The sequence below is a fragment of the Bactrocera tryoni genome, chromosome 5 (assembly GCF_016617805.1).
Source record: "Bactrocera tryoni isolate S06 chromosome 5, CSIRO_BtryS06_freeze2, whole genome shotgun sequence".
Taxonomy (NCBI): Eukaryota; Metazoa; Arthropoda; class Insecta; order Diptera; family Tephritidae; genus Bactrocera; species Bactrocera tryoni.
In genome coordinates, this window is record NC_052503.1 from 76739231 (window position 1) to 76766931 (window position 27701).

Sequence of the window (27701 nt, forward strand, 5' to 3'; positions counted from 1 at the left end):
AGTATCTAATCCCCGTTAGGATGGCAAGGATTAGGTAATTGTTGCCGACATCATCCGACGTAAGGACCAATAAACGTGCTGTTCGACCGGGTTGGACCAAAGGGAGAGGGTGTCAGATGAGTGGGGTTGGTGGGGCATGCAAAGATGTGGCCAGTGTCATGCGGAGACTCATTGCACGCAGAACATATATTGGATATATCGGGTTATATTCTGTATAAGTAGGAGTTTAACTTGTTACAGTATCCAGAACGAAGCTGCGCAAGAGTCACTCTCGTTTCTCGCGGCAACTCGAGCTCTTCGTCTGCAAAGGGTGGTGGTTTGACTCCAAGTACGCCATTCACTGGAAAGGAGTCGGTGAAGGTATTGATGGGTCCACTGTGAATGGCGGTCAGTGCTCGCCGGGAGTTAGTTGCGTCCGAAGTCTGGTCGGCGTATTGTCTGATGTCGTCGATGTAGCTGTGGAATGACCTCTTGATGCTTCTGGGGGGCGGTTCCGGTCCAATCAGGTGAATGTAATGATGATTTCTGCGAAAGCTTCTTAACTAGGAGCATACGGGCCACACTATGCAGGTGCTCGATAGGAGGCATCAAGAGGGATTCTGTCATAGTCCGGAGTGCAGTATTCTGACAAGTCTGGAGCTTCCTCGTCTGCGTTTCACTGCATCATACTGTTATACAGCTGTCATACAAACTGAACGATCAAGGTCAAGTTCTTGTATGGGAAACTTAACCTCTGTATTCCAAGACTTTAACACTTTATAATCTTAATAATCTCTTCCTGTACTAATTTCAATAGTTTAGTTTATTTTAAATAGATAATTTAACGCATTGGAAATTTTTTTTATATGTAAATACATATACATATATGTATACAACTAGCAATAGATATCAATTATAAACATACTACTTATCCTTCTTTTTCTTAGACTTCTTCGGTCGTTTCTCTTTAGATTTTTTCTTCGATTTCTTATGACTTTTACTCTTTTTGCTTTTCTTTTTACGCGCATTGCGTTCGCTTTTATAGCTTGCATCATCCTCATCGCTGCTGCTGCTGCTGCTTGAACTGCGTGTTGTGGTTTTCAAAATCTTGCGCACCTTCTTCTCCACCCAGCCTTCGTTATCAAGTTGTCTGCTATTCTTGGCGCGCTGTACCAGGAACCGGATCATCTTTTCCTCAACCACTTTGTTCATTTGGTCCACAGCGTTGTCAGACGCTTGAGGACGTACGTGTTGTGGCAATTGTGGGCCATAGGCATCTGTCACCACACCCGATGAAGTGCTCGGTAGTTCGAAAGTTACAGCTGTAGCTCCTAAAGCATTGCCCGAACCTTGCAGACGCACGCTTTTCGACTTGCCTTCAGGTGACATTAATGTTGTGCTATTATTTTCTCCTTTTGAAGACTGGATCGTTGTTGATTCCTCGTTTGATGATAATTTTGTTGACACCGTTGAGGCAGAATTCACTGACGTCTTCGAAGATATGCTTGTAGGTCGTTTAAATTCAATTCTGTTGTTATTAACCGGTTTCGCAGCGGCAGGTATCAGACCCATACCAGAAACCATAACGGTGGGTGACGATTTCTCTTCCATGTCAATGGATTCCATAGAGTTGCAATCTGTCTTTTCCGGTGTTTTCTCGCGTCCTTTCTTAGAAAGCAACGCACTAAAGATTCCACGTGGCGGCGATGTGTTACGCAGTAAGTTTACTTGTTCGGCTTTCTTTACCGCGCAAGCGTCTGTATTGTCACCTTCTCTGCTGATCACAGTCACTTCGTATTGTTCAACGCCTTCTTCGTCGCTGCTATCATCAAAAATTGCTTTGTAGAGCTCCAACTTCTCATAAGATGGTTTCGAAATTGATTCTGCCGAAAGTTTTTCCAAATCGGTCTTGGCTGTATGGCGACCCACCTTCGGACCGTCATCTTTAGAGCGTTTTGAGCCCGCATGCGCACTTTTTAATTGATCTACAACAACTATAGACGTGTCGGAAAGCGAAGAGCTTGGACTGCACGAGGTCATAGTCGAAACAGTGCAAGTCGTAACCGAAGTTGCAGATTTTGTGTCATTTGTTTCTTCCTTATCCGTTCCGCACTTTGTGTGCTTTAGGATTGGTTTTATCTCGGGTATTTTCATAGGCACGATGACTGGCGTTTTGAAATCCGACTTTTTATGTAAGCAATCTTCTAGATAATCGAAAACGGACATCTTTGAAGAACTGGTAGGACGCTTCTCTTCCTCCATGTGTCCACCGAAGGGTTCAGCAATATTATACCGTTTGCATAGTAAAGAGTGTGGTTTCCACATTGATCGTGAACGCTCAACGGTAATTTTCTTCGGACTGCTAAGAATGATTTCAGAAGTTGCGGATGACTTTTGCTCTACTTGAAGACTAGATTCCGAGACAAAACTGCAATACAAAAAAATTAATAAATGAAAGGAAATTCGCTCATATTTCTATAGTGAGAGTTATAATATTATTAAAATGTACTAACCGTTGTGACATCAGCCCATCTAGCGGTCTAAAGATTTTGCTAGCCTGCATAAACTCCTTCTTTTCCATTTCTCGATCCCAGGCGTTCAAATGCACCGGTTGTATTTTGTTCAAGAAACACGTAATCTCCTCCTCTGTTTTCACTTCGGCCAAAAGAAACTCCTCATAACGCCGCTGTTTTTGTTCATCATGCACAAAGGGCTTGAACATGCTTGTCAAGGAATCATCTTTTGATTTGCTGTACGCTTCCTTAACCATGCCTGCGAATTCACTGCTATTCACGGAAGAGATCTCTCTATCAATGTCACTAGCGCGTGTGAAGCGATCATTTTGTTCCAAAGACCCCCAAATGGAATTTGCTTTGTCAGTCATTTTGTCGTAGCCACCTGCCACACGGGTAGATTTTGTATCTTGCAGAGCAGGTTGTAAGTCAGGATTAGCCTTGCTTTGTCTTTGGTTGTTTGCTTGCTCTGCTCGCGAGTGTGTGCTAGTAGTTGGCTGTTCTTCTATTTGACGCTCCTCACCCAGTAGTTCAGCGCGTTCATCGGGATTTAATCTATTTTTAGCATGTTCCACTTTTTTGAAATATGATTCCAGCTCTTCAGCCCTTTTTGCGTCTATGGGCTGGAAACGACTTTTTCGTTCGGCCCAATTGCGTGGCGTAAAGTTAGCTGGAACCACTATATTTTCGGGATTTTTTGAACGTAACGGATTCTTACATGCCGAAAATCCATCAACAACAAGTTGATCCTGTTCTATTATGACTTTCTTTTTTTGCGGCTTTCGGTCCTCTAAGGAGAAATCGTAACGAGACATATCATCCCTCGCATATATGTCCTCATCTTCGTCCTCTAATGCACCGACGCCAAATGCTTGTCCTTTAAATGATATTTTCTTATTGTTTTTACCTACTGCTTCCAAAGCAGGTTCAAACAAATTTATGTGTCTATCGCTTGCTACTACGCCTTGAGCGTTAGAAAGTACGGGATCTCGACTCAAGCTACCGCGGTAGCCCAAACCAAAGCGATCTTTTTTTGCTAAACACACATAGGGTTCGTAATCGTCAGGTGCAAATGTAATTTTATCAGTTTCTTCATCTGAACTTTCAGTCTCGCCACCAGCATCATCGGAATGCTCTGGAGACTTTGTTGCGCTTGCATTCGGTTGGTATCCATACTGCTGCATTACGTACATTTCACGTTGGTTTCTACTACGTGCTGATTTCTTTTCTTTACGTGTTTGCCGTGGTCCAATACCTTGGCCTGGACGCCAACCCATGCTTTTTAAAATGCGCTCACTAATTTTGACATTATTTGGCACAATCAGTTGTTCTAGTACGGGCTTTCCTGGTATCGGTCCACTATGAGTTGTCATCAATTTACGCTTACGATTTAACTCTGGTTCAAATGACGTATATTCCGCTCGTGTTTGCAGACGTTGTGGCGCAATACCGAATTCCCCACGATCTTCATCGTCCATAAAATCATCAGGGCGTTGCTGTTGACGTTGTGCAGCTTTTTCGCTGCGTGAGCTTTTAAATGTTGCCGGCGTCCAACCTTCCTGTGAGCCCACAGTATTCCAGTAGCCAGCGCTAAACCCGCCGGTAAAAGCACCATGGAAACGGCGTTTGCCATTCTCGTCAGTCACAATTTGATCTTCCACACGAATTGGTTTCTTCGAGGGTACGGAATCTTAAATGAAATAAAAACGTTTAAAAACATAAAGTACTATGCGCTGACTGCGGGATTACCTTCATCAAGTGCTGGCAAAGTCGTGCCAAAGCGGTGAAGACCAGCCTCGTCATACATTTTCCTTTTTTGGCCGATATAAGTTTACAGCGAATTCAATGAAAGTCATCCGATTTCACATCACTTTGAATACACTGATCCTAAAATTATTTTATTCAATTCATCGGATATCATAAAAACCACTAACAAATCGTTCGCTAATAAATACGATCAAATGTGGACAGCTGTTAACACTGCTTCTTACTAATGCAAGTTCACGTTCACAGTGGTGTAGTGGCGATTGTTTATTATAATTAATTTTTTTTTTTATATTGCACGGTCAATTTTAAATTTGGATAATTGAAATTTTTACGCTTTTCTTGAAATTGTTTATTTATTTTGTAAATTATGCCTGACATGTGGAAGGGGGGGGTAATTAGCCAAACCAATAACAGCCGTTATATATTTTTTATTGAAATACCAAAATAGTTGGAATTAATGATACACAATTTCTAAATGTTCAATTGTCAGTAAGTCTATTTATTTATTTACTGACAGGCACACTATTGTGAACTAGTGCATTTAAATAACGAATACTTTATCCGGATTCAGTGCAATTCCCATTCAAATTTTTCAAAACCAAAAATTGTATGAAGGAAAAGGATTTTAAAAAAAAATATTACTATATTGCTTTAATTTTATTTTTCATACAAATGTTTAAAGTGTGTTATGCATACATATCTATCTAGTATGTAAGTATATTTAAAAGTTTATAAAATGTCAAAAGTACAACCAATACTAATTTTTGTTTGGTTCTATATCAATTTCATTTCCTTTTCCTTCAATTTGTGTATCACCGTTATTTTCGTTGCTTGTTGTCTCTTTGCTTTCCCCTTCATCAACTGATTGGGACGCGCGTTCAAATAACATTACTAGTTCGGTGTGTGTAGTATGTGGGAACATATCTACTGCAATGGCGGTTTTGGGAAAGAAGGGATCCCCCTTATATTGTTTTGACTCAGGTCGGCCCAGTTCAATCCAATTACGCTGTGCATGCGCTGGATTACAAGATATGTACACCAAACGTTTTATTGCCGTAGCGGCACGTATTGCAGCAATGGATCTATTATCTAGGAAATATGTAATCTTATTTGTTAGTTTGTAAATTGTTATACAAACACTTACGTAGTCCAGCTCTCGGTGGATCCACCACAGCAATCAGATCCAGCGGCGCTCCAGGTGCATTACCGTAAACAACTTCTCGCACCATCGATTGTATGTAATCATCAGCGTTACCAGCAAAAAACTTACAATTTTCAATTGAGTTAGCCGCAGCATTGAATTCGGCATCCTTAATTGCATCTGGTACAATTTCTACACCAAGTACGTGTTTGCAATGTTTGGCGAAGGCTAACGCTATCGTGCCAGTACCACAACAAATATCTAACACCGTGGAATGTGGTTGAGGTGCGGCCAATTCGATAGCTTTATCATAGAGTACTTCGGCACCCTGCGTATTTATTTGAAAGAAAGCCAGCGGGCTTATTTTAAAAGATAGATTGTGTATTGTATCAGTGTTGTGAGTGCTACCAGAAATATGTTCTATAGGTGAGACCACTTGACCGGCTTCACGATGCTTCACATCTTGATAATACAACGATGTACATTTGAAACCATTTACTGCATCGGTACATATTTCATAATATTCCCTTAAATTCTGTTTCAAATCTTCTAATTCAGTATCCTTTAAATTGGAAGAATAAACACCGACAACCAGCATTATCTCTCCCGTATGAGCAGATGTACGTACCATCAACTGTCGGATATGACCCGAATTATCCTCTGGATTAAAAGGCAAAAAGTTTGAATCTCTTATAAACTGCTGAAAACTTTCTGCTGCCCATTTAGCCGAGTCGGGTATATGTGGTAAGTCTTGAATTTCTGAAACCTCTACGGACCCGTCAGCATAACTGCCCAAACGGAAGCCGACTACAACTTCACCCAAGGCATTTTTGCCAACAGTAAACTCATTTTTGTTGCGGTATCCATCGATTTGTGGAGACGCCTTAACACCAGCGAATTTGAACTCGTTCAGTTGTTTCTTGGCAGCATGGTTCGTGTTGCGTAATTTGTTTGTGAATTTTTTCAAAAGCTCCTCCATTTCACTACTCTTTTTTTGTAGCTGTTCGTCATACGGAAAGGCAGCGTAGGGGCATATCGCATCAGCAGCAGTACGTTGTCGTTTTGGTTTGCTCTCTTTCTCCTCCCGCTGTGCGTCTTCGTTTCGGCGCTTCTGTAATGGATCTGCAGACGCTTTTGCAGCCTATTAAAAAATTGCATACGTATTTAAAAATGCATCAGTTTATCATAATTTCAAACTTACAGCAGCTTGCAATACTTTTCCTTTCCATTTATAACCATTAAGCGTTTCAATCGCTCGTTGTTGGTCCTCTTCACTACGAAAACACACAAATGCGAACTCTTTACGAAGCGGCGATTTAATTTTAGTCATATTGAGATTTAGTTTGGACTTTAAAAGCTTCTTAAACTCCTAAGTACGACAGAAATTATGTTACTTTTACTTAAAAAAATATTACCAGACGCGCTTACCCCTATGCCGAAATAACCCAAATTCCGTACTTCAATCTTGTAAATCTCGGATGTAAATTCATTTCGTTTTAAGTAATTAAACTCGTCATTTGTAACATTAGCTGACTTCTCATCATTCGGAGTTTCATCAACAATTGCTTCATCCACAATTTTTTTAACCGTACCCCCTTTCTCATTCTCATCTTTTGCGTCGGGAATTTGTTCGCAATTTTCGTTAGTCACTTCGCTCATGGTATTTATATTGAATTTCGAGCTCAAGCGTTTAAATTTATTAGAATTTATTTATTATCAATTACCGGCTGATGTTTATTCTTTGAACATGTGGTAAATGTTACACCTTCTTTTCAAAAGTAGCCAGTCACAATAATGTTTCCAACAAAATAATATCTTATGCGACTGCAATGGAATTTAATTCTAATAAAAAAATTATAAATAATATAGTTTGTTTAAACGAGTACCTCTTAGGTACATACAAAGGCAATTTAAAAAGCAGATCTATTGAATTATTATGCTCTTCGACTTCTTGACAAGAATTGGTTGGGTTCATGATAATTAAACAATTTGCTGGATATGGCAAGCTGTTTTAAAACTGAGCAAGCAAAATTATTGTCAAAACCGGCTGTGTGGAAGCGATTTGCGAAATTCAGGCAGTTAAGGAGTTAAATATCTTAGATTTTCACTGTTTATAGAGGCGTAAATAAGTTATTAACTGATTTATACCAAAAAAATATGTCGCTGATGCCGGGACCATTAGGACAGGGACCTTTGCTACAGGTGAGTTGCGTTGAATACATCAAGCGAATAGTCGATTAACTGGACGTCAATGTTTCTTTGTCGTACACCACCCTTTGTCCGTTGTTTTCGCTCACCCACAAAAGAATGCTATCGAGCCGATGCAAGTAGACGCGCCCATAGAGGACAATGATAATAACGAGGAGCACCAGCTTATTGTTGAGAACCCATCTCTTGATCTCGAAGTATATGCTAATTCTTTCACGGGCTTGGCAACTTTATATCGCTTAAAATTTGTTGCTGATGTGTGCCCAACATTGCGTTTGGAAGCCCTGAAAATGGCTATAAAACATGTAATGACAACTTATAACGTTAACATGTATCAATCACTGCACAAAAAGCTCTTAGAGTTAAATGCCGGTGCAGCTAGTAGTGGTTCGGGACAGGCTGGTGCTGCCGGCCTACCCGATGTAGCCGCCCAATCTGGTACGTCTGCCGGTGGCGGAGCTGGCGCAGATGCACTGGACTTGCCAGCTTACGACAGCAATTGGGTCGAAACGAAGGGTAAACAAGCTGCATTCAATTTGGAGAAATTAGACTCGGATTTAAAGAATTATAAATCAAATTCTATCAAAGAAAGTATACGACGTGGTCATGATGATTTGGGCGATCACTACTTAAGCTGTGGCGATCTGACCAACGCTTTGAAATGTTATTCACGCGCACGCGACTATTGCACTAGCGGCAAACATGTTATCAATATGTGTCTGAATGTTATCAAGGTGTCGTTGTACTTACAAAACTGGGCACATGTGCTTAGTTATGTAAATAAAGCAGAGAGCACTCCTGATTTTATGGAAGGTTCTAAAGAAGCCAATTTGGTATGTAAATAATGTGTTTTATATCTAAGTACATACAATATTCAATAATCGTGATTCACAGTCGGTTGCCACACGTCTCAAATGCGCAGCGGGACTCGCTGAACTACAAACTAAAAAATATAAATCAGCGGCTAAAAAATTTTTGCAAGCCAGCTTCGATCACTGCGAATTCCCTGAGATGCTGTCACAAAACAATGTTGCTATGTATGGTGGACTTTGTGCACTAGCCACCTTCGATCGTCAAGAATTGCAGAAAAATGTAATATCGTCAAGCTCGTTTAAGCTGTTTTTGGAATTGGAACCACAGCTACGCGACATAATATTCAAATTCTACGAATCCAAATACGCATCCTGCCTAAAGTTACTTGATGAGATTCGCGACAATTTGTTGCTAGACATGTACATAGCTCCGCATGTGAATACGCTCTACACAAAGATACGGAATCGTGCGCTAATACAATATTTTAGTCCTTATCTATCGGCTGATATGCGGAAAATGGCAACTGCCTTCAATCGCAGTGTGCCAGCTTTGGAGAACGAAGTTATGCAATTGATACTGGATGGTCAAATTCAAGCGCGTATCGATTCACAAAACAAAATACTATGCGCCAAAGAGGCAGATCAGCGTAACAACACATTTGAGCGTGCTATAAGTATGGGTAGAGAATATCAAAGACGTCTGCGTATGTCCATTTTGCGTGCCGCAATGCTCAAAAGTCACATTCAAGTCAAGGTAACTACTACACAACGTTTTCGGCTTTTGTAAATATTTCATATATTCTTGTTTAGAATGTACCACGTGACTCTGGAAATCACGGCACCGACTTTTGTGTCTCCGCTGGTTCGAGCACTACCGCCGCCGTCAGGAACTGAATTTATTACTAGGATTCAGATAATTATATTTGGACACAACTGATATATTAATAAATTTAGCATTTCATTCATTAAAACATGTACAAAATATTTGCAAAAAATTGTCACACTATTTTTCGGCATACATATTTCGGTCCATAAATGCATAAACATAATTCCCTAAAACAAACGCAACTTTAAATTTAGTAGTTACTGGTTTTTGAAAGTTTTATTATTACTCTTCACATATGTATATTTATGTCCACAAAAGTTGATATTACACATTTTGAAATGCATACGTATTATTATTATCCTGGTTATTAACTGTGTTAACGTCTCCTATCCCTCGATCTGCTACGGTTCCATCGGTCATTCTTTGAACGTTGACTATCTCTGTCTTTAGAACGACTACGATATCGGTGATCTCTGGATTGACGTCGTTCTCTGTGACTTTTTTTAGGCTCTCTGGAGCGACTCTGCTCCCTACGTATATGTACGTTACGGCTAGACTGCCTGTCTTCATTGTACAGATATGCCTTTTCTCTGTCTTTTTCCAAAGATGATTTGAAGTCTTTCCTTCGTTCATCGCGTGATTGACTGCGTCGTCCTTTCCGTAAGTCTTTCGAGCCTTCATCAGTTTCCGAATCAGAACTGGATGAACTACTGGAAGACTGCGAATCATCAGTTGACTGACTATGCCTGCTTTTTTTCTTATCCATTTTTGGCTTCTTCTTTTCTTTTTCTTTTTTAACTTCGTTCCCACTTTCATCTGTATAATTCCCACTGCTGCTGCTCGACTTCTTTGAATGCTTTTTCTTTGTTTTCTTTTCATTTTTACTTGTATGAGACTTTTCTTTTTTTAACTTTCGCTTTTCACTTTTCTTCTTTAATTTTTCAATCTTTTCCAGCTTTTTTAATAACACCAGTTTCTGTTCCTTGCTCAACGACTTTAGAAACGCTAATTCAGTGTTCCCTTTGTCCATACCCGTTTTCATTTCACTCTCCTCGTCATCACTTGGCACCAATCTGTGTTGTTGATGAACTTGTTTGATATTCTGCAGTTCCAATGCGGATTTTTTCATTACCAAACCATCTTCTTTCATCTGCTCTTCCAGCACATTTTTGGCCATCATCTCACTGGCTTCTGCTTCAGAATGAAGTTTACGCGCTTCGCTCATAGAAATGCTATACATACTACACTCTTTATCGGTATTGATGTGACCCCATTTGTGACACTTTATGCAACGTACATTGCGCACTTGTATGCCAAATGGCTGATCGCGAATTTCCGTGTCACCTTTGCAATATGATTCGCGTGGCGCATTAAACTTGCGCTGCCACTCAAACTTGTACTCCGGTTCAGTGGCGTCCTTTTCGCGTTCTTTGCGCACACCAGGCGGCGGCTCGTACATGAAATTCACGCTTAGCTTATCTTTGCTGTCCTTGCTTAGCATAGCTTTGTTTTCATGTAAATTTTGCTCCTTCTCATACTGTGTACGGAGTTCCTCCTGTTTCTTCTTGTAAGCCTCCGCTTGCTGTTCGGCCATCCATACCTATAAAACAATATTATATATATAATAGTTTACAAATTAATATAAAATTAAAAATTAGTTAATATAAAAAATATAAAAATGCAAAGCAGTATTGTTTAGAAATTGGCGTATGTCTTACCCGTTTTAGATTGTCTCTAGAAGCTGGGTGAAAGAACTTCTTGCACATGTAATTGTTAAAACCTTTACCCATTTTACTGCTACCGAATGATTTTCACCACTTTTAACGCAAATAAAAATATATTTAGTTTTGTTTTGTGCTGAAATTAATTGATATCTGCTAAAGTTAATGCGTTTATATAGTACACAAAAGCCATGACACCAGCTGTTTACAGCTGTCAGAACAGCAATGCTGCCAAAGCAGTGTAGAGAATGGCAACACCAAAATAAAGCCAAACTGTGTTGGGCAATGTGCTGTTTTATAACGGATGTTAATTAAAATTACAAAAAAAGCGTTTGACTTTTCTAATATTTCACAATTTATCTTATGAAATCTTATCAAAATCAAGTTCGGTTTAAATGCAAGTAAAAATATTTACATATGCGTACATATATACATACATACCTACATTGTATTTCCACATATAAATTTACAATTTTTAAATAACATTTTATAAAAATATATATAACATAAACAACAACAAATTAATTTTATTGCACAACGAATTTAAACTGTTGAGGAACAGAGCGGCATCTGACGGCAACGACGACAATGTCTTTCTTCGCTTGATTCAAAGCTCTAACACAGCTCTGACTGTGGCACAAATCTTATTGTTAACATATAATCCATTAACCGATTTTTTAATAGAAATAAAAAATGCCGCTGCGACTTATATTTTTCATTATTCCATATTATTTGAATTTGTCAAAATGCATCCTGTAAAAATTGAGATGTGAGAATACTTAAAAGCACCAACACAATAGACAAATTAACAGATTTTTATAGTAAATTTGTATCGGTAAAGTCAGTGTTGTTTGCGGTATGTGCATAGGTGTGTGTGCTGTTGTGTGAGTTTTGTTTAAATGTTTGGTAGCGCTGCTCGTTGGTACTATGGCGTGTGTGATGCGTCGTGGTTGGCGCTTGCCCCTTAGCTGATCGGTACCTTGCATCGTTTGTAGCTCTTCGGTGGATACAACAATAGGCACAGCATTTGCCACTTGCGTTGTACTATGAGGCGCGGTCGGCTTTTGTAGCGCATATTTTTGCATTTCCAAATATTTCTGCCAGATCTGCGTGATGTGGTCACCTTCTTGGTTAAAGTCTTGAAATTGCAATTTTACATTGCCCTCATTCACATATACCTGACGTGTCCGCTGAAAGTGATTATCTTGAATGATTACATTCCGAAAGCAGAAAAGACCACCAGCTGCAGCAAAGCCGTCGGGCACATTGTTGGCCATTTCCCCGTCCATATCAGTATTAACAGCTTCCGTATGATTGCAGGTAACAGCTACGCCACCTACGGCATTACCAACTGCGTTGCTGTTCAAAGTATGCAGCACGCCATTCGTGGCTGTTTTGTGGCACTCCTGCGGCATTTGCTTGTTGTCAACGTTGGCCAGCAGGCGCATGGCACTAGTTGGTGCGGTATTGCTTCTGTACTTATGCGCGCCCAATATAAAGTTCGTCTGTTCCAGTTGCTTCACTTGTTGTACCAATTTGGCGTTCTCCTTCTCCAAGAAGTCGATTTGCAGTGTGAGTTGCATATGCTGTGTATGCAGTTCCTCCATGTTAGTTGGCTCCAGAGGTCTACTGCTCGGCAGCTTCATTAGTTTGAAGCGCGCATTCACCTGTTGGGCGACGTAATTTTCGGCGTACGTTGTCACCTTGGCCAGCGCGTAAATGCATGCGAAAATGGCCAGAAAATTCAAATAAATATCATAATTCTCAAAACAGGCTTTCCCACGCAGCGTGTCTTCGTAGGCGTTATCTGAAAGCGTATTAGACAATAGTAAAATCTGGCTATAAACTGGCTGGGTGCTTACTCATGTGGACCTCAATGGTCATTGGGTCTTCGCGTTGCTGTTCGATTTGTTTGAAATAGCAGAGTATGATCCACGTGGTGACCGCCAGCGATATCAGAAATAGAAAATTAATTGAGGAAAACATTTTGACGTCTTTGGAATTTTGATCAGAAATAAAAAGTTTTCAGCAATACAAATATAAATTTGTTTGAGTTTAAACGTTTTTACACAAATTTTTCCAGCGTTTAATTTGTAACTGACAGCATGTGTCAAAACCTGACGTCAAAACTTTTGACAACAAAAACGAAGAAAACCGCTAGAAGCCGACAAGTGCCGACTAGCGGCAAGTGGACGCATCATTCTTTTAAAATTTTAAAATAGGTATTTTATTTATTTAAGAAGTCAACAATTATTTACTAATAATTTGCTATGTGACTGTCTAACAGAAGAGCCCGAAGCGACTCGAGCGATATTTGTAACGGATTAAAATAGAGTTTCCGCTTCTCCGGCGCGTAAATAATTGAATATTTGTCACTTGTCATCCGTCACTCGTCTTGCCGAAAGTGCGCGATGTCATCATAACCGCGATAACCCAGTTTGTAACCAGCCACTGCGTGTCCAAAGCGCACCGCCGCTTGCAAACTTTTTTGGAGCACTTGCAATGCATATATAACAGCAGCGCAGAAGGTATCACCAGCGCCAAGCGAGTCCACAATTTCGCCGACCGGCTTCGATGGTATGAATGCATAATTGCCCAGCGCATCTACGCAACCGGCGCCCTCTGCACCCCACGGACATATAATAGCCGGCTTCGTGTCACCCAACTCTTGTTGTGGCTCGAGCCTGTCATATAAACCCATTACAGCGGCCGCCGGTTCCCGCCAACCCAAGTGTAGTGCCAAATCTTTGCCCAGAAACACAAAATCAGCCGCCTCGCCCAGCTCAAGTATATCATCTTTCATTTTCTCCAAATCGACGGATATGCGTATGCGTTCTTTTGGCTTGCGCAACTCTCTATTATGGTTACGTATGTCACGTATAAACTGCAGCACCGACGCATTATTGCGACCTTCGAAATGTACCCAGCCATAGCTGTTTAAGTCAAGCCGCGTGCCATGTTCATACTCCAGCGTTGGAAATCCGGGGTTTGAGTGTATGATTGTGCGCGAACCGGTCGCTTTGTTGAGTATGACCGAAGAGAATGGCGGATCCAAATCGGTGCTTGGACAATTCTCGATAATAATGTTACGCTTGCGGCAGTCTTCGTACAGGAAAGCAAAGGCAGGCGAAGCGCTCAACATGCCAAGAAACTCAACCTGTGGCGCGCTTAGTTGCCGCAGCACAGTGCAATTATTGGAAGCATTGCCGCCGCGTTGCCAATAGCCGGCTAGACAGCGCTTGTCGGTGTCCTCTACGGGATATTGCTCCACCAAATGTATGACGTCCAGTACACACATGCCCACACAGAGTATGCGCCGCTGTTGCGATGACGTTGCTGTTGTGTTGCTCATGATCTCAGCTACTGCTTCAAGCGCCACTTGACTTTTGACTGCAAGCTTTTCTTTTTACAAACTTCACGTCTCACTGCGTCTTGTTCACTAGCGCCGGGCTCGGCTTTTGTCTTTTCTCACTGTAATATTTGCAAACTTCAAATTTCTATGCACGCAATCGTAATCCTATTTTTGTTTTCTATTGAATTGAAATCTTATCAAAAATTTGTTTGCGTTGTGGTCTCTCGAACAGCTGTTTTCTACTGGCTTCTCAAATTTCAACTAATCGCTCACCTAATGCTTGCTGTTCTTTATTACGTGCACAACACGTCAATCGTAACGCTCTCTTTGTTAGACTCCAGCGGATCGTCCATAGTCAGAGCTTCTTGGAGATAAATGTGCGCTCAATCAGCGCATGGAGAACGTACGTCGAGAGAGCACTTTAACCAAATCTATTGATTAATTAATTAGTTTGCTGTTTGTAGTTGCCATAAGTAACGGAATTGACTACTCTCATTTGCAACAAATTTCAATTGCTTGTGGTCGATCAGTTTGTACGGTAGTACGGTACATATATGCTATAGTAGTGCGATCTGAACAGTTTTTTCGAAGATTGTGCTATTGCTTTGGATAATAGTGGGTGCTGAGTTTCGGGAAGATATCTCTTCAAATAAAAAAGTTTTCCATACAAGGACTTGCTTCCTATCGTTCAATTTGTATGACAGCTATATGCTATGGTGGTCCGATCTGAACAGTTTCTTTTCATATTATACTGTTGGTTTGGATAATAGTTCATACTAAATTTCGGGAAGATATCTCTTCAAATAAAAAAGTTTTCCATACAAGGACTTGCTTCCTATCGTTCAATTTGTATGACAGCTATATGCTATAGTGGTGCGATAACGGCGTTTCCAACAAACAAGCAGTAGCTGGATGAGGAACGGCCGTTTGCAAAATTTCAGAGCGATAACTCAAAAACTGAGCGACTAATTCACGTATATACAGACGGATATGCTTAATTTAATTTCTTTGGGTCTCTGCCGCATACTGCTGCGTATTATAAACTTCGCGGCAAATTTTCTATATCCTGTTCAGGGTATAAAAAAATGCTACTGTCTCACATTTCCGTTTCCTTTTCAAATTTGTTTCACGGCCTGCTGGTCACCCTCTGCGGCATCCACTTTTCACCACACTTGGTAGGTGCCACAATGCTACATGCTAACCGGTTACTCGCACGTCGTGGTGGCGCGTTCTCGTGTGTGCGTCCGCCCACTCCCAACAGGGTGTGCCAAGGCGTACATTTGATGCATGCGCCGGTTCTCCAACAGCTATTTGCGCACAACCCGAGTTGACTAGTCGGCTGGCAAGCTAGCTGCCAGCTCGTTTATTTACTACGTTTGTTGTGCTGTTGTGTTTGTGGTTGCAGCCACGACGGTTAGTGATGAACGCTTGCTTTCGCTCAAGCAGTCAGTTGCTGTCAACGATGCCGTGCTGAAGTGACAATTACCGTAACGTGCGGACGCCAAGTGGCCCCTTCTTAAATAAACGTAGTGTCAACAACACGAAAAATAAAAGTACGAAACACACAGCAAGCGCGTGAGCAAAGACAAGTATGCTGCTGCTGCTGTTGCTGCTTGCTGGTGGAAGAGTCTGTGCTCACAGCCAGCGCAGTGGACAGTTGTAAAGAGACTCGCGCGACGATGTGACGTGTATTTTCCGTTTGTCGTGCTTGTTGCGTTCCGTATGAGATCCGTGATAAATTAATTTTCATTTCCGTACGTGTGTTGCACTTGCAACTTTTTATACAATTAACGATTTCTTTTTTTTATGTTTTGCATTTTTCGCATTTTTACTTGTTTATAAACACTTTGCGCGCCTACAGAAATTTCAAATTGTAGTAGCTATTGTGACTTGGCGTGTTTAAAAAAATAAATAAATATGCCAATCTGTCAACTCTTTGCAATAACTGACATTTCGACCATTCTTTTTAAATTTGCTTTGTTTGTTTTTTATTTATGCTTTGGCTTTAAAAATTTTAGTGTTTCTTTTTTAAATTCTGCTAACAAAGCAAAGTGAGCAGCGTTGTAGAAATTGTGGTGAGTGCGATATTTGGTGTATAGTGGAATTGATATTTACATAAACACATATAAATTGATATGTATGTATGTATGTTTGTAAAAACGCCCAAAGCGGCAAGAGCAGCTAATGCTGTTTCTAAATAATTTAGGCTTAGCGTGAAATCAAAAATCGTACTAAAAACTGACAAATCAGTTATAGTTAGTGAGTAGTTAGCATACTTTTTAAGTTTTTAACATTTTAGGGACTTAGTGCATGGTGAGTACGCCCGTCTTAGTGGAAGAGCGCTTGCTTGTGCCTACAAATGCGCTCTTCGTGCGGCAGATCTTACAAACGGTTTCCGCCGCGGCGCTCATTCCGCGTATTGTGGTGAAAGAGAGTGGTCGCCTGCCGTTGCCGTTGTCGTTGTCGTCGTGGTGGCACCGTGCCATTTTCATACACAAATACATACGAGTATTTACATGTGTTCGTGCTTGCAAGTGGTCGCGATCTGCTTTGCTACAAGATTTCGTCGTTGATAAAAGCAAAGTTGAAAATATTTACGTATAGTATTTGTGTTTTGGTTTTGATTTGTGAATTTGTTAATTTGTTTTATTTATATTTTATTAATTTACACGCCGTGTTGTTGTGCGTCGCTTTGCTGCTTTTTACAGAATCAATACAAATCAACAAGTGCAGTTTACATGCCAACAACAGTGTGTAACAAAATATGACAACCATGCAGTGCATGTTTGAGCATGTGTGTGCATGTTGTAAAGTTGTTGAAAAGTGAAAAATAATAAGTGAGAATAAATACAACACACACGAGTGCAAACATAGTTATATATTTGGATGTGAGTATGTGCATATACAGTCAGCATATACATAGTCGTGCATATTATTTACCATAATGCAATAAATAAACAAGTGAAAGAAAGTGGAAAACACATGCATAGCTACATACATATACATATATGCATACAAGTATTTGTGTACGGAATTTGACTGCGGCAAATATGCACGTGTTTCGTTTTCGAGCGGCTGCTGAAAGTAAAAAATTCGTTAACATCCTCGGAGTAGTGTGAGTACATGTTTCGTAAATTTACATATGATTTTTTTTGTAATATTTTCCTATGTACCTACATAAGTATGTACATACATACATATGTATGTGCAAACACACGATCATTTTCATTCATTTACAAAACTGCCTATATACTTTCCTTTATATGCACACATTTAAACATACATCTATAAATAAATATATATGTACATATGTAGGCACACATTTAACTTAGTATGTATATTTACTGCTAGGTAGAGCGTAATCCGTGATAATAATCTTTTTCTAGTTGCTGTGTGCATCTCTCGCCTTCTTCTTGTATAGGTGTACTCTGTGAAATTTCGTGCTTTGTTTGCAACTCCGCTCATTTGAGTGCGTACGACAATCAGCGTTCGTTGATAAGCTGTGCCTTTATCTTGGCCAGAGTTGCCCTCCCCTTTGGTTTTTAAGCTGTTCTAGCCATTATTTTTTAATTATAGCAAAACTATCTCGACCAATAAAAATTAGATTACAGGCAAAATGTTTAGTCATTCTTGGAAAAAAAAAATTAAAACCTTGTATTTGGCGTTCGAAAATTCGCGCACTTCGCCTTTTGTGTTGTTAAAGGTATTTGACTTTGAAATTTGTTGGCGCTGAGGTTGATTTTCTTTTGTCTCGGACTAAGGTGACAGTCATAACTTCGAAGTCGTATATAATTTCATCTGTCTTGGAACCAGCATTAATACCAACAACAATGTCAGCCTCGAAATCCAACGCAAAATAACTCTTGCCAACAGGTACTACTTCGGTCTTAGTAGGGTATTGTAAAGAAAAGTCCTCTCGCGGCGAACAAAGACCAAACACTATAAATCACTCATTATCCCCGTCTTGCTATAAGGTGCAGATGCATGGACGATGACAACATCTGATGAGTTCTCTCATTGACAACGGCGAATAACACATTCGATGGAACGATGAGCTGTAAGAGTTATACGACGACATTGACATAGTTCAGTTACATTAAGAAACAGCTGATACGCTGGCTAGGTCATGTCGTCGGAATGGATGAAAACGCTTCAGCTCTAAAAGTATTCGACGCATTACCTGCCGGCGGAAGCAGAGGAAGACCTCCACTCCGTTGGAAAGAGAAAGATCTGGCTGCACTAGGAACCTCCAATTGGTTTAAGATGTGTTTACAACGAAGTGAGAGAAAATCGGTACCCGTAGATGTTTGTAAGGAATTGTTGGAGAAAAATTCTGCAAACTATTGCGGCAGAGCACCTTATAGTAGGGCACTCCGGGCTCGGGTGTAATTGTACCGGAACTTCTCCCTCTTTTTTTCATGGAGTGTTCCTTCATAGAGTGTTTTATTAGTAAAGTTTGATTAAAATTTCGGATGTTTTGGTCGGATTTAAGTTCCTTTGACTTTCATACCGTTCTTTTAAAAACTTAAACTAAACTTTTCTCTTCTTCAACCCTGGCGGCAGTGGTATTGTTATTCCCACTATACTATATGTACGTATGTAATCTAATTTGACTACCTATAACAAGTCAATACATATGTATTTGAAATGTATAGATAATAATATGCATCCATACATACATATGCACATGTTACATACAGTGCATTTTATTCTGATTTCTGCTGTTATTCCACTTGTTTACTACATTTCTCGTTTTGCTTTTGTAACATCTCTAGCATACGATCGTACATCATTCGTGCTCTCAGCGAGCGTCGTTGTTTAGCGTCAACGGAGGAAACTCGCGCTCTTCGGCGTCTCCATCTGCTCTCTGGACTTGTCGTTGACTGGTCCACAGAAAAATATGCGCTCTTCTTTTGCCTTTGTACAAGGGGCGTGCTCTCCTACACACATACGCGCACACACGAGTGTACATTTTTGTAATACGCCAGCGACGACTGATAAAGGTTGTTATTTATAAATCTTTGCCATTTTTTCGTGCCTGTTTTTACATATTCCTATATACATATGTATGTATGTATGTATTTGCTCCAGCGCGCAGTCTTTTTGCTCGTTTATCGCTGGTGAATGCGGCGGCGGTGGTGTCTTTTCCCAACCTTTTGTGTAACACAATGCGCGTCAATTCTTCTACTATACTCTACTTTAATCTACGCTAGTACTTCCAACACCCTTTTGCGTTGTTATAAAAAATTATACATCTGTAGGTACTTATGTTTGTATGTGTGCCTTGCAGATTTGTATGAAAATCTGCTTTACAACTGGAAGTCTTTCTTATCTTCTGCCGGCAAAAGATTTTTGCAAATTTAAATGTCTTCTAAAAATTGCTGATACCTCTGCAGTCCTGCTTAATACGGTTATAATTTGAACACGATGTTGTTACTTGGCGTTTCGGCCCTCGATCTTTGCTCTACACTTGCCGATGATGATTCAACAAGTTGCTGTTATTTCCTGCTCGCTGGGCCTCTTATGATTTTGTAATGTGTTTTTGGGCGTCTCTCAGTTTATGAGATATTCAACTGAAATTTGCATACGTCCGTTTCAGTTCAACAAGCTCGGAGTTGTTGATATCAGGGCACTAAAGCATAGAGCTGCCATACAAACTGAATGACCTAGGGAAACTTTCTTATTATGCCTAGCTCTATGTTAGCTGCAAACTGATCGATGAAAATCCAGTCATTCTATGGAAAACTTTATTGTTGCCCGAAATATCTATACGAAAATTCGAATGAGCCAAATAGTCTCTTCCAAGACGTCAATGGTATCGGGCTTATCTGCGAGACCAAGCCACTTCACAAAAACCCACTAAAAGTAATCTACCTGGAACGCATCCATTCTTAGGGGGATACGACACAAGCCCTCGACGCAAGATAATGCGCTCACCAAAAGTTTCCTTCAATAAACTGATTGTTTCGTTGGTTCTATGTCATGTGGCGTCGAATTGTTGGAACTAAAGCTCGTCTAAGACAACACGAATAATGGCTCTATGGCGTATATCATTGGCTGGAACATTATGCCCAAATGTGATGCGCATTATCCGCTAGAGTAAATGTGGTACGAAACCGATACACGCTTGCTCGAGTTATCGACACCGCGGGGCGATTACGTCAACCGACTTAGCGCGCGATGCGTCGCATGCATTAACACAACTTTGCAATACGAAACTGGGTATAAATCTAATAACAGCTGTCAAAAAGACCAACTCCGAGAAAAGTATTGCCTCATTGAAAACCACAGTCAAAGAAAATACCCATTACAAAGACTATTTCAAAACCGCTCAGATTTATTATTTAAAGAATGGAAATGTTAGCAGGGAGCTTGAGTTTCTAAGTTGGTACTGCTGTATATTCGATTCGATTCTTTTACGTGGACCCGACTGCCTACAGGTAGTGCCTATCGCCTGCATTTAACGTACTTGGGGTTCTTTGTTAAAGAATTAATTTAGATTATATGTAGGGATGGACTAAAATATGACTGAATTTAATTTGGGTGCAAAATGGGTTATGTTGCCGGGGTTACGTATGTAGTTGATCTCAAGTCCAAGGGTATCTATTACATCAGTTCGTGGATGTTCAGAATTTAATTTGAGTTGAGTTAATCTCAAAGTCAAAGGTATCCATTCCAGCGTTTTATTACTAATTTTGTACAATGTTGCAGTTCAACATGGATTTTGGGTTGTTAAGGCTTGTGAGACTTGCAATACCTTGGTGTTTGGTTAGTTCGTAAGAGTCTCAATATTTTTGTTTTTCAAGAACTGCTGGATATTTATCGCATTCTTTATTTAAGTTTGGATGGTTTTGTTCAAGTTGTTCAAAACTCTTTGAGATCTAACTCAACTCTAAAACTCTTTGAGGTCGCTTCCACTCTTAGTTGTCCAAAATCTTTGTGGTCTACTGCAAAGCCGCGCTTGTGGTCAACACTAGTAATCATCGCTATCTTTCTGAGTAGTCCCAAAATTCTTTGAGTTTTACTTCAAAGGCGGACTTGCGGTCAACATTGGTAATCAATGCTCCCTCTCTGAGTATTTTACATCCATACTTCTAATGTTGACCGCAAAATTTCATCTCAAAATTTTTAGTCTTAAGCTCGTGCTTTTATACTAACGAACTTTACGAAGAAAATCCAATAAAGTTCAAATTCCTCGCATATTTAATTAAATAACGCACTAAGCGGCGATATGTGCGCCATTTATGTACCCCCACCACACACACTCGCATACAAAAATGTTCGCATATCGTCCGGGGTTTGCAATAAAAGCAAAACATGATTTCTGTGCGCAACTAACATATTTATCATTTCCCTTCGATCCAATGCCGGAATAACAAGTAGTGCAAATGAAATCGCAAAACAAATACTAACGCGCACATAGAAATACGCGCATATACATACTTAGTCTATCAAGAATATAAGGCCGTCTAATAGAGGAGCGACCCACTCATATCTGACTTGTGAATGCCGGCGGCTGCAGGCTGTATTCGCGCGGTATCGCCAGCCGCTGGACGAGTAATATTTCACGATTTGAACTAATATAGCGAACGGTGTATGTATGTAAGCATGTGGCGAATACGCGTTAAATGAGCGAGGGAGCGCGTAATAAAGATTAGACCGCACTGCGACATCTTATCAGTAGCTGAAGCGATTTCATGTTTATTTTCATGTCGAGCACAAAGTAAACTTTTGCTTTTTTTGTCAACACTCGGCCAGCCGTAATCCGCACCGGCAGCGCTAAACGCCACTGTGCATTGTCGCGGAAGCGCTTGGGGAGTTGGCATTCTGCGCGGCACGACGCGACGCTTGTTCGTTTTGCTTTTCTTATAAAGTAGGCGTAAGGCAAACGCTTCACAAGTAGCGACTAACCAATTTGCATTCGCGGTAAACGAAAATCATTATGAGCAGTGTCAAACGCCGCTCGTCGAGTGCTGAGCGGCGATTATTTTCAAGCAACTGAGAAGAAGTGATGCTGAGACGAGACTGCAGATTTGTAAGTATTGTTAGGAAAGGGGGTGGGCGAAATCAGCAGCAAACAATGAAAGCATGAAGACTCGAAAATATGTAGCCGCATAGGTAAATATACATGTGTGTTGGTATAGATGAGTAAAGCAAATATGCTTGTGTAAAGTTATTTGTAGTATGCGACGAGCGCAAATCTCAAGATCGCCGCGATCCAACACGTTGGCGTGTAATGCGCGAGGGAGCAGAGAGCGCGAGTGTGTTTGTAGGAAGTGAAGTGAACGACAGTAAACAAAGTAGGCAACACAATTCTTGGTACGTTCTGTACGGAGTGATTTGAGGAAATGAAAAATGACTGGAGTTCGCGCGAAAAGGCCCATAAAACGATGTAGGAAATGTATAGTAATACTTTAGGGAAAGACTATAAATTTAATGAAATGAATGCTAGCTGGAAACAAAACTTGCGCAAAAAATCATGCAAAGCCAGCGCTGTTTCGCCGTTTTCGGGGGTTGCTCCCGCCAAGTCGGGATCACCTGCTCTCTAATCTTGGTGGGCTGGGCCTCACTAAGCCAGTGCGCTAAAACGAAACGGCAATCTAACACGGCTGCAGTAAACAGTATGAGTGCCCGCTCTAGAGAGCGTATTACATAAAGCGCGACAGCATAGCGTGGAGAGCGCAATCGTGCGAATTTATGTATGGCTAGCTTTGTAAATTCTCTGTGATTTTAATGAATGAAAAATTTTGCACTTAACTTGCTGTAATTGAAGCTATTAAGGATTTATCATTCATTAATTATAGTTTACACTTTTGAAAGCAAGTGTTGATAGACGCGACACTTGAGTACGGTAGGAATTATTGGCGCAAGCACATAATCTTATCTGTCAATTATTTATTAGAGCAGTTCTATTATTTTCATATTAGTAGCCTTTTAACCAGTGATTGACGTCACAAATTTATGATAATAGTATTGGCATGTTTGCGCTAAGTGTCAATCCATAACGCATGGCATGGAGCTCGGCGTTCGACAATAATTAGATTATCGAAATAAATTTTCTTAGATTGCTTGGGGGTTTTAGCTATACAAGTATGGAGCTATGTATATTTGTATAGTTATTTACGAAGATGTGATAATGGAGAAGTAAAGTCCTCTCTCGAAGAACAAAGACCAAACTCTACAAGTCACTCATCATACCCGCCCGGCTATGTGGTTCAGAGGCATAGACGATGACTACAGCTGATGAGTCGGCGTTACGAGTTTTCGAGAGAAAGGTTTTGTAGAAGATTTATTGTCCATTGGCAACGGCGAATACCGCAGTCGATTGAGATATACGACGTCATTGACATAGTTCAGCGAATTAAGAGGCAGCGGCTATGGTGGCAAAAGTCATTGTTAGGTGTCCTTTATTGGCAAGGGGACCCGTTGGTCCATATTTCTTCAAAAATGAGGCCGGTCATAATGTTGCACCCAATGGGGAATATAGTCATGTGTAATGCCTTTTTCGTAGCGGAATTGGCGGATGTTGGTATGGACGACCTTTGGTTCTAATAAGATGGCGTTACATGCTACAGAGCCCCAACGAAACCATTAATTTATTCAAGAAAACTGTTGTTGAGCGCCTTATCTCGCATCGTGGACCTGTGCCGTGCCGATTTAACGCCACTGGATTATTATTTGTGGGAATATTCGAAGTTGCTTGTATAAACAGATAAGCCCAAAAGGTTTGACGCTGTGGAAAAGAATGTTCGGGGCGTTATTTTCTGACATACGGTCCCAATTGCTGTAAAAAGTGGTCGCAAATTGAGCCTCTGTATTATATTAAAGCTAAATTCGTCTTCTTCTTGGTCGCTTAAACCATGGGTTGGTTTGGGGTGAGAACAAAAAGCTCCACCAGTGGCCTCTATCTATTGCGAGGTCAAGCCAAGCGTCTACAACCCGAGGTAGAAGGTTCACTATGCTCTTGGTCATCCAGTGGATGTGTGTGCACCCTTGCTTCCGTTGTCCACCCAAGGGCCTTGAGTCGAAGAAGCTATTCGCTGGAGCTTCATCTTCCATGCCGACGACATGACCTAACCAGCGTATTCGTTGGATTTTTATGCGCTAAAATATATCCATGTCGCCGTAGAGCTCATACACTTCGTGTTTTCATAATTTTCGATATTAATTTCTCAGGTGTACGGCTACAAAGACCTTGCGGAGAACAGTTCTCTCGAGTGCTTTTATCTCCGTTCTTCATCGTCCATATTTCAGCGCAGTATAAAAGGTTAGGAATAATGATAAACTCATAGAGCGTAGTTTTTGTTCGTCGCGAGAGGGATCTGCTTCTCAATTGCCTACTGATACCCAAGTAGTAGCTGTTGTTGAGAATTATTATGCACTTGATCTCCAGACTTAGATTATTACAAAACAAATATTTTTCACTACAGACTTTCTATTTTTACATCTTAAAGGGGCATCCCAAACATAAACCCTGATAGTACCAAATTATCTGCGGGGTTCTGAATCCATTATTATCCATAAATTTCTACAAGTTCAAAGGTTTATCTGCCTTGTCGGCATGTTGATCGAAGTTGTACCCATCTATGGTATATGTAGATATATTGTATACTTGTAGTACTAAATGTATGTGCTGCCCACTGTTCGCCTGCGTTCTTGGTAGTGCTGTCCGTCTGTCCTTACATTCGTTAAGATTTCGTCTGTCCGTCCAGCCATTCCTCCTGTTGTTGTTTGTTTGCTATAGACACTCGTCTTTACACACGGGCATGGCGTGTAGATAATATTAATTCGATATGTTGTTGCTATTATTGTTGTGTTGTTGCCATTGCCGTTGTCGTTGGCGTTGAATCGTACTTATTATTATTATTACTTTTTTTTGTTAGCACACCACGCTGATAAAATAAAGAACAATATTAATATGAGTTTAAAAATAGATTTGCTCTTGTTGTTGTATGTTTTTGCTGCAATTTACGTTGTTGTGTGATATACTTATTGTGTGTTTTACGAGTGACTTGTTTGTAGAACGCGCTCGCGACGTTAAACTGCGAGAAACGCACACAGTATTGGACACAAAGAGCGTTCGAGGAGTGTGTGTGTGAGAGAGTAGAAAGAGAGTGAGAGAATGTGTGATCTTGACGTTGTCGCTTTGTATCGCAACAAGAAAAAAAAATAGCAAGAGAAAAGAACAGAGATGAGTTGCCGAAGAGTGAAATCCTTAATTTCGTGGTGAATTTGACACATTCTCAATCAAACACAAACTGCGGAATCTTTACTTGCTTACCGCTGACAGGATATGCGAGAAATGCGTTTTTGATGAGCGCAAAGTTTATAAGATTATTTTAGGAGAAACTAAGTCAGTAGCTGCAGTATTATTATTCACTAACAGCTAATATTTCTTGACTACTATCTCTGAAAAAGGGCCTTCAAAAATCGCTTCATAGGTATATATTGCATTACTCAATGCGACGGCACACACTTACCCAAACTTGTGTCTCAACCCTTTACGCTCAACTGTGTCGCTCGCCTGCGCCAATTGCTAGCCACACTCACTGTTCTCTGCCTCTCACTCTCTTTGAACACATTGGTTGGGGAGTTAAAGCTGGGCGCTTGGCGACTAGCGTTTACGGTTTGGGGAGTTGTGGAGCTGCGCATTTTGCAATTGAGCAACAGCTGAGTGCTAGCCGTTGGCTCGGCGCACTCACACGAGTGTTTAGCACATTATCGGCGACTATGTGCTCAGCTCGTAGCGTTGCGTTGTGAACTGGCTGAGCGCTGTGTGCATTCAGTATTATTCTATTCGTCTGCGATAAAAGTTGCGAGTAAATGTTGGGTCTACGTCTCTAGTTAGATAGATTCTTTTTTTTTGTTTTTGTTTCAATACCGTGGTCTCCTAGTGCAAGCTGGAAGTTTTTCAGCTCGTTTACTGCGGTCGCTGTGTGGTTTATATGTCGGTACGTCAGTTAAACGTCGGTGGTCGTTGCAGTCAGCTTTAACGTACTGGAAAGGCGTGGAAAAACTCTGTTATGATACCGGAATCGCTGCAGAAAAAGGCAGAGTAGCGTAAAAGATATAAAAACAAAAACCAAATAATAATTTCATCAACACTAAAAAATAAATAAATATGATATGCATTTGAGTGAAAATTTCTGCTGCGGAATGATACAAAAATGCGGTAAAATATAATATATAAAAAGTAACTGTGTCAAGAAATATTTTTAATTTATATTTTTTTAAATCCGCAAATTAAACAAAAATATGTAAAATTAAATTTTGCCACTTTTTTGTCGCTGTTCAACATTTAGCATTTATTTTATTTTTATATTTTGTTATTTATCTATTGCTTCTAAGTGGGGGGCAAACACCGCGAAAAATGACGCAGTTGTAAATGCGGAAGAAGTGCCAGCGTGCAATGCTGCCAAAGCACAAAAGCACACAAACTGTTCTTTGTGCATATAAATGCGTTTATTTTCGTGTAAGTCGAACTGTCAGCAAAATAAATATAACTTACGAATAATTAAAAAAAAAATTAAATAAAAAAAACATTTAATGTCTCTTGCGGCTAGAAAATTCATAATTTCAATTTGAAAGCATAAACAAAAAATTAAATGAAAATTTGTTTAAGTTCAAGTGATAATTGCTTGGTTAATGCGCATTTCGTTCCTATTCAGCAGAAATGTTTATTAAATATATACACAATTATATATTTTTATATAAAAGTAAAAACTGCAAGTATTGTGGAAAGATTTGCAAGCGCTAAGTAAGCATTTAAAAAAAAAAAATAAAAACAGTAAAAATAAAAAAATATGATGAAAAAATATTGGAAAATACTTAAAATTAAATATAAAAAAAATTAAAATTAATATAATTTAAATTAAAATATAAATTAAATTAAATTTAAAGTAAAAAATTTATTTAAAATAAATAAATAAAAATTAAAATTGAAAATAAATTAAAATAAAATAAAAAATAAATAATAAAAAATAAAAGTTTATATAAAAAAATTAAAAATTAATAAAAAACAAATATTAAAAATTAAAAAAAAAATTAAAAATGAAATAAAAACAAAAATGCAAAAAAAAAATTAAATTAAAAAAAAATTATAAAATTTAAATAACAAAATTCAACAAAAAATTTAAATAAAAAAAATTAAACAAAAATTATAAGATCTAATAAAATAATTTATAATTAAAAGAAATTAAAAATTGCATACGTCGTAAAGCCTAAAACCGAAAGAAAATCTAAACGAAGCGATGTTGGCGATAACCGCCGGCTCAGCTTTTATCAGCTGATCGAGTGTGGAAGCCAGTGTAAAATTACAAACTTAAATAATTAAAATATTAAAAATAAAATATAAAATTAATAGAAAAATAAAAATTAAAGTA

General features: G+C 39.6%; 7 protein-coding genes across 10 annotated transcripts in view; 2 read left to right on the forward strand and 5 right to left on the reverse strand.

The window, feature by feature from the left end:
• Positions 1-823: 823 nt before the first annotated feature.
• LOC120777710 (G patch domain-containing protein 1 homolog) lies at positions 824-4499 on the reverse strand. The gene is made up of 3 exons (XM_040109188.1): positions 4242-4499; positions 2493-4182; positions 824-2407 (listed from the first exon to the last, which is right to left on the reverse strand). The coding sequence occupies exons 1-3, from the start codon at positions 4297-4299 to the stop codon at positions 904-906; spliced, it is 3252 nt and encodes a 1083-aa protein (XP_039965122.1). The 5' UTR covers positions 4300-4499; the 3' UTR covers positions 824-903.
• Positions 4500-4962: 463 nt separating this feature from the next.
• On the reverse strand, positions 4963-7146 carry LOC120778532 (tRNA (uracil-5-)-methyltransferase homolog A). The gene is made up of 4 exons (XM_040110374.1): positions 6829-7146; positions 6602-6769; positions 5404-6541; positions 4963-5348 (listed from the first exon to the last, which is right to left on the reverse strand). The coding sequence occupies exons 1-4, from the start codon at positions 7057-7059 to the stop codon at positions 5017-5019; spliced, it is 1869 nt and encodes a 622-aa protein (XP_039966308.1). The 5' UTR covers positions 7060-7146; the 3' UTR covers positions 4963-5016.
• A 271-nt stretch (positions 7147-7417) lies between these two features.
• LOC120777426 (COP9 signalosome complex subunit 1b) lies at positions 7418-9496 on the forward strand. The gene is made up of 4 exons (XM_040108731.1): positions 7418-7602; positions 7707-8441; positions 8503-9174; positions 9231-9496. Exons 1-4 carry the CDS (start codon positions 7558-7560, stop codon positions 9312-9314), a joined length of 1536 nt encoding a protein of 511 aa, XP_039964665.1. The 5' UTR covers positions 7418-7557; the 3' UTR covers positions 9315-9496.
• On the reverse strand, positions 9490-11177 carry LOC120777427 (corepressor interacting with RBPJ 1). The gene is made up of 2 exons (XM_040108732.1): positions 10965-11177; positions 9490-10846 (listed from the first exon to the last, which is right to left on the reverse strand). Exons 1-2 carry the CDS (start codon positions 11034-11036, stop codon positions 9623-9625), a joined length of 1296 nt encoding a protein of 431 aa, XP_039964666.1. The 5' UTR covers positions 11037-11177; the 3' UTR covers positions 9490-9622.
• A 334-nt stretch (positions 11178-11511) lies between these two features.
• LOC120777810 lies at positions 11512-13059 on the reverse strand. Its single transcript, XM_040109345.1, has 2 exons — positions 12830-13059; positions 11512-12774 (listed from the first exon to the last, which is right to left on the reverse strand). The coding sequence occupies exons 1-2, from the start codon at positions 12951-12953 to the stop codon at positions 11747-11749; spliced, it is 1152 nt and encodes a 383-aa protein (XP_039965279.1). The 5' UTR covers positions 12954-13059; the 3' UTR covers positions 11512-11746.
• Positions 13060-13217: 158 nt separating this feature from the next.
• LOC120777546 (ketohexokinase-like) lies at positions 13218-14596 on the reverse strand. Its single transcript, XM_040108935.1, has one exon. It carries the CDS (start codon positions 14317-14319, stop codon positions 13354-13356), a length of 966 nt encoding a protein of 321 aa, XP_039964869.1. The 5' UTR covers positions 14320-14596; the 3' UTR covers positions 13218-13353.
• A 1755-nt stretch (positions 14597-16351) lies between these two features.
• Positions 16352-27701, forward strand: part of LOC120776776 (receptor-type guanylate cyclase Gyc76C-like) — a 132582-nt gene continuing 121232 nt past the window's right edge. The window contains exons 1-2 of one of the 4 annotated variants that reach the window (XM_040107753.1): positions 16352-16394; positions 17028-17434. The gene's annotated coding sequence lies outside the window, so the exon portion shown is untranslated. Of the gene's footprint in view, positions 16395-16782; positions 16903-17027; positions 17435-26070; positions 26492-26667; positions 26792-27701 lie in introns of those variants that run through there. The other 3 variants (XM_040107754.1, XM_040107751.1, XM_040107752.1) reach the window with 3 other exon arrangements.

What these genes read in the sequence shown, in the direction of transcription:
- LOC120777710 (XM_040109188.1), bottom strand. Translation starts at nt 4,299, where the DNA reads ATGTATGACGAGGCTGGTCTTCACCGCTTTGGCACGACTTTGCCAGCA. An exon ending in TTTGCCAGCACTTGATGAAG is followed by an intron (nt 4,183 to 4,241) that starts GTAATCCCGCAG and finishes ATTTCATTTAAG; the next exon opens with ATTCCGTACCCTCGAAGAAA. An exon ending in GATGGGCTGATGTCACAACG is followed by an intron (nt 2,408 to 2,492) that starts GTTAGTACATTT and finishes TTTGTATTGCAG; the next exon opens with TTTTGTCTCGGAATCTAGTC.
- LOC120778532 (XM_040110374.1), bottom strand. Translation starts at nt 7,059, where the DNA reads ATGAGCGAAGTGACTAACGAAAATTGCGAACAAATTCCCGACGCAAAA. An exon ending in TGGGTTATTTCGGCATAGGG is followed by an intron (nt 6,770 to 6,828) that starts GTAAGCGCGTCT and finishes TGTCGTACTTAG; the next exon opens with GAGTTTAAGAAGCTTTTAAA. An exon ending in GAAAAGTATTGCAAGCTGCT is followed by an intron (nt 6,542 to 6,601) that starts GTAAGTTTGAAA and finishes ATTTTTTAATAG; the next exon opens with GCTGCAAAAGCGTCTGCAGA.
- LOC120777426 (XM_040108731.1), top strand. Translation starts at nt 7,558, where the DNA reads ATGTCGCTGATGCCGGGACCATTAGGACAGGGACCTTTGCTACAG. An exon ending in GTTCTAAAGAAGCCAATTTG is followed by an intron (nt 8,442 to 8,502) that starts GTATGTAAATAA and finishes CGTGATTCACAG; the next exon opens with TCGGTTGCCACACGTCTCAA. An exon ending in AAAGTCACATTCAAGTCAAG is followed by an intron (nt 9,175 to 9,230) that starts GTAACTACTACA and finishes ATTCTTGTTTAG; the next exon opens with AATGTACCACGTGACTCTGG.
- LOC120777427 (XM_040108732.1), bottom strand. Translation starts at nt 11,036, where the DNA reads ATGGGTAAAGGTTTTAACAATTACATGTGCAAGAAGTTCTTTCACCCA. An exon ending in CTAGAGACAATCTAAAACGG is followed by an intron (nt 10,847 to 10,964) that starts GTAAGACATACG and finishes ATTGTTTTATAG; the next exon opens with GTATGGATGGCCGAACAGCA.
- LOC120777810 (XM_040109345.1), bottom strand. Translation starts at nt 12,953, where the DNA reads ATGTTTTCCTCAATTAATTTTCTATTTCTGATATCGCTGGCGGTCACC. An exon ending in GACCATTGAGGTCCACATGA is followed by an intron (nt 12,775 to 12,829) that starts GTAAGCACCCAG and finishes ATACGCTTTCAG; the next exon opens with ATAACGCCTACGAAGACACG.
- LOC120777546 (XM_040108935.1), bottom strand. Translation starts at nt 14,319, where the DNA reads ATGAGCAACACAACAGCAACGTCATCGCAACAGCGGCGCATACTCTGT.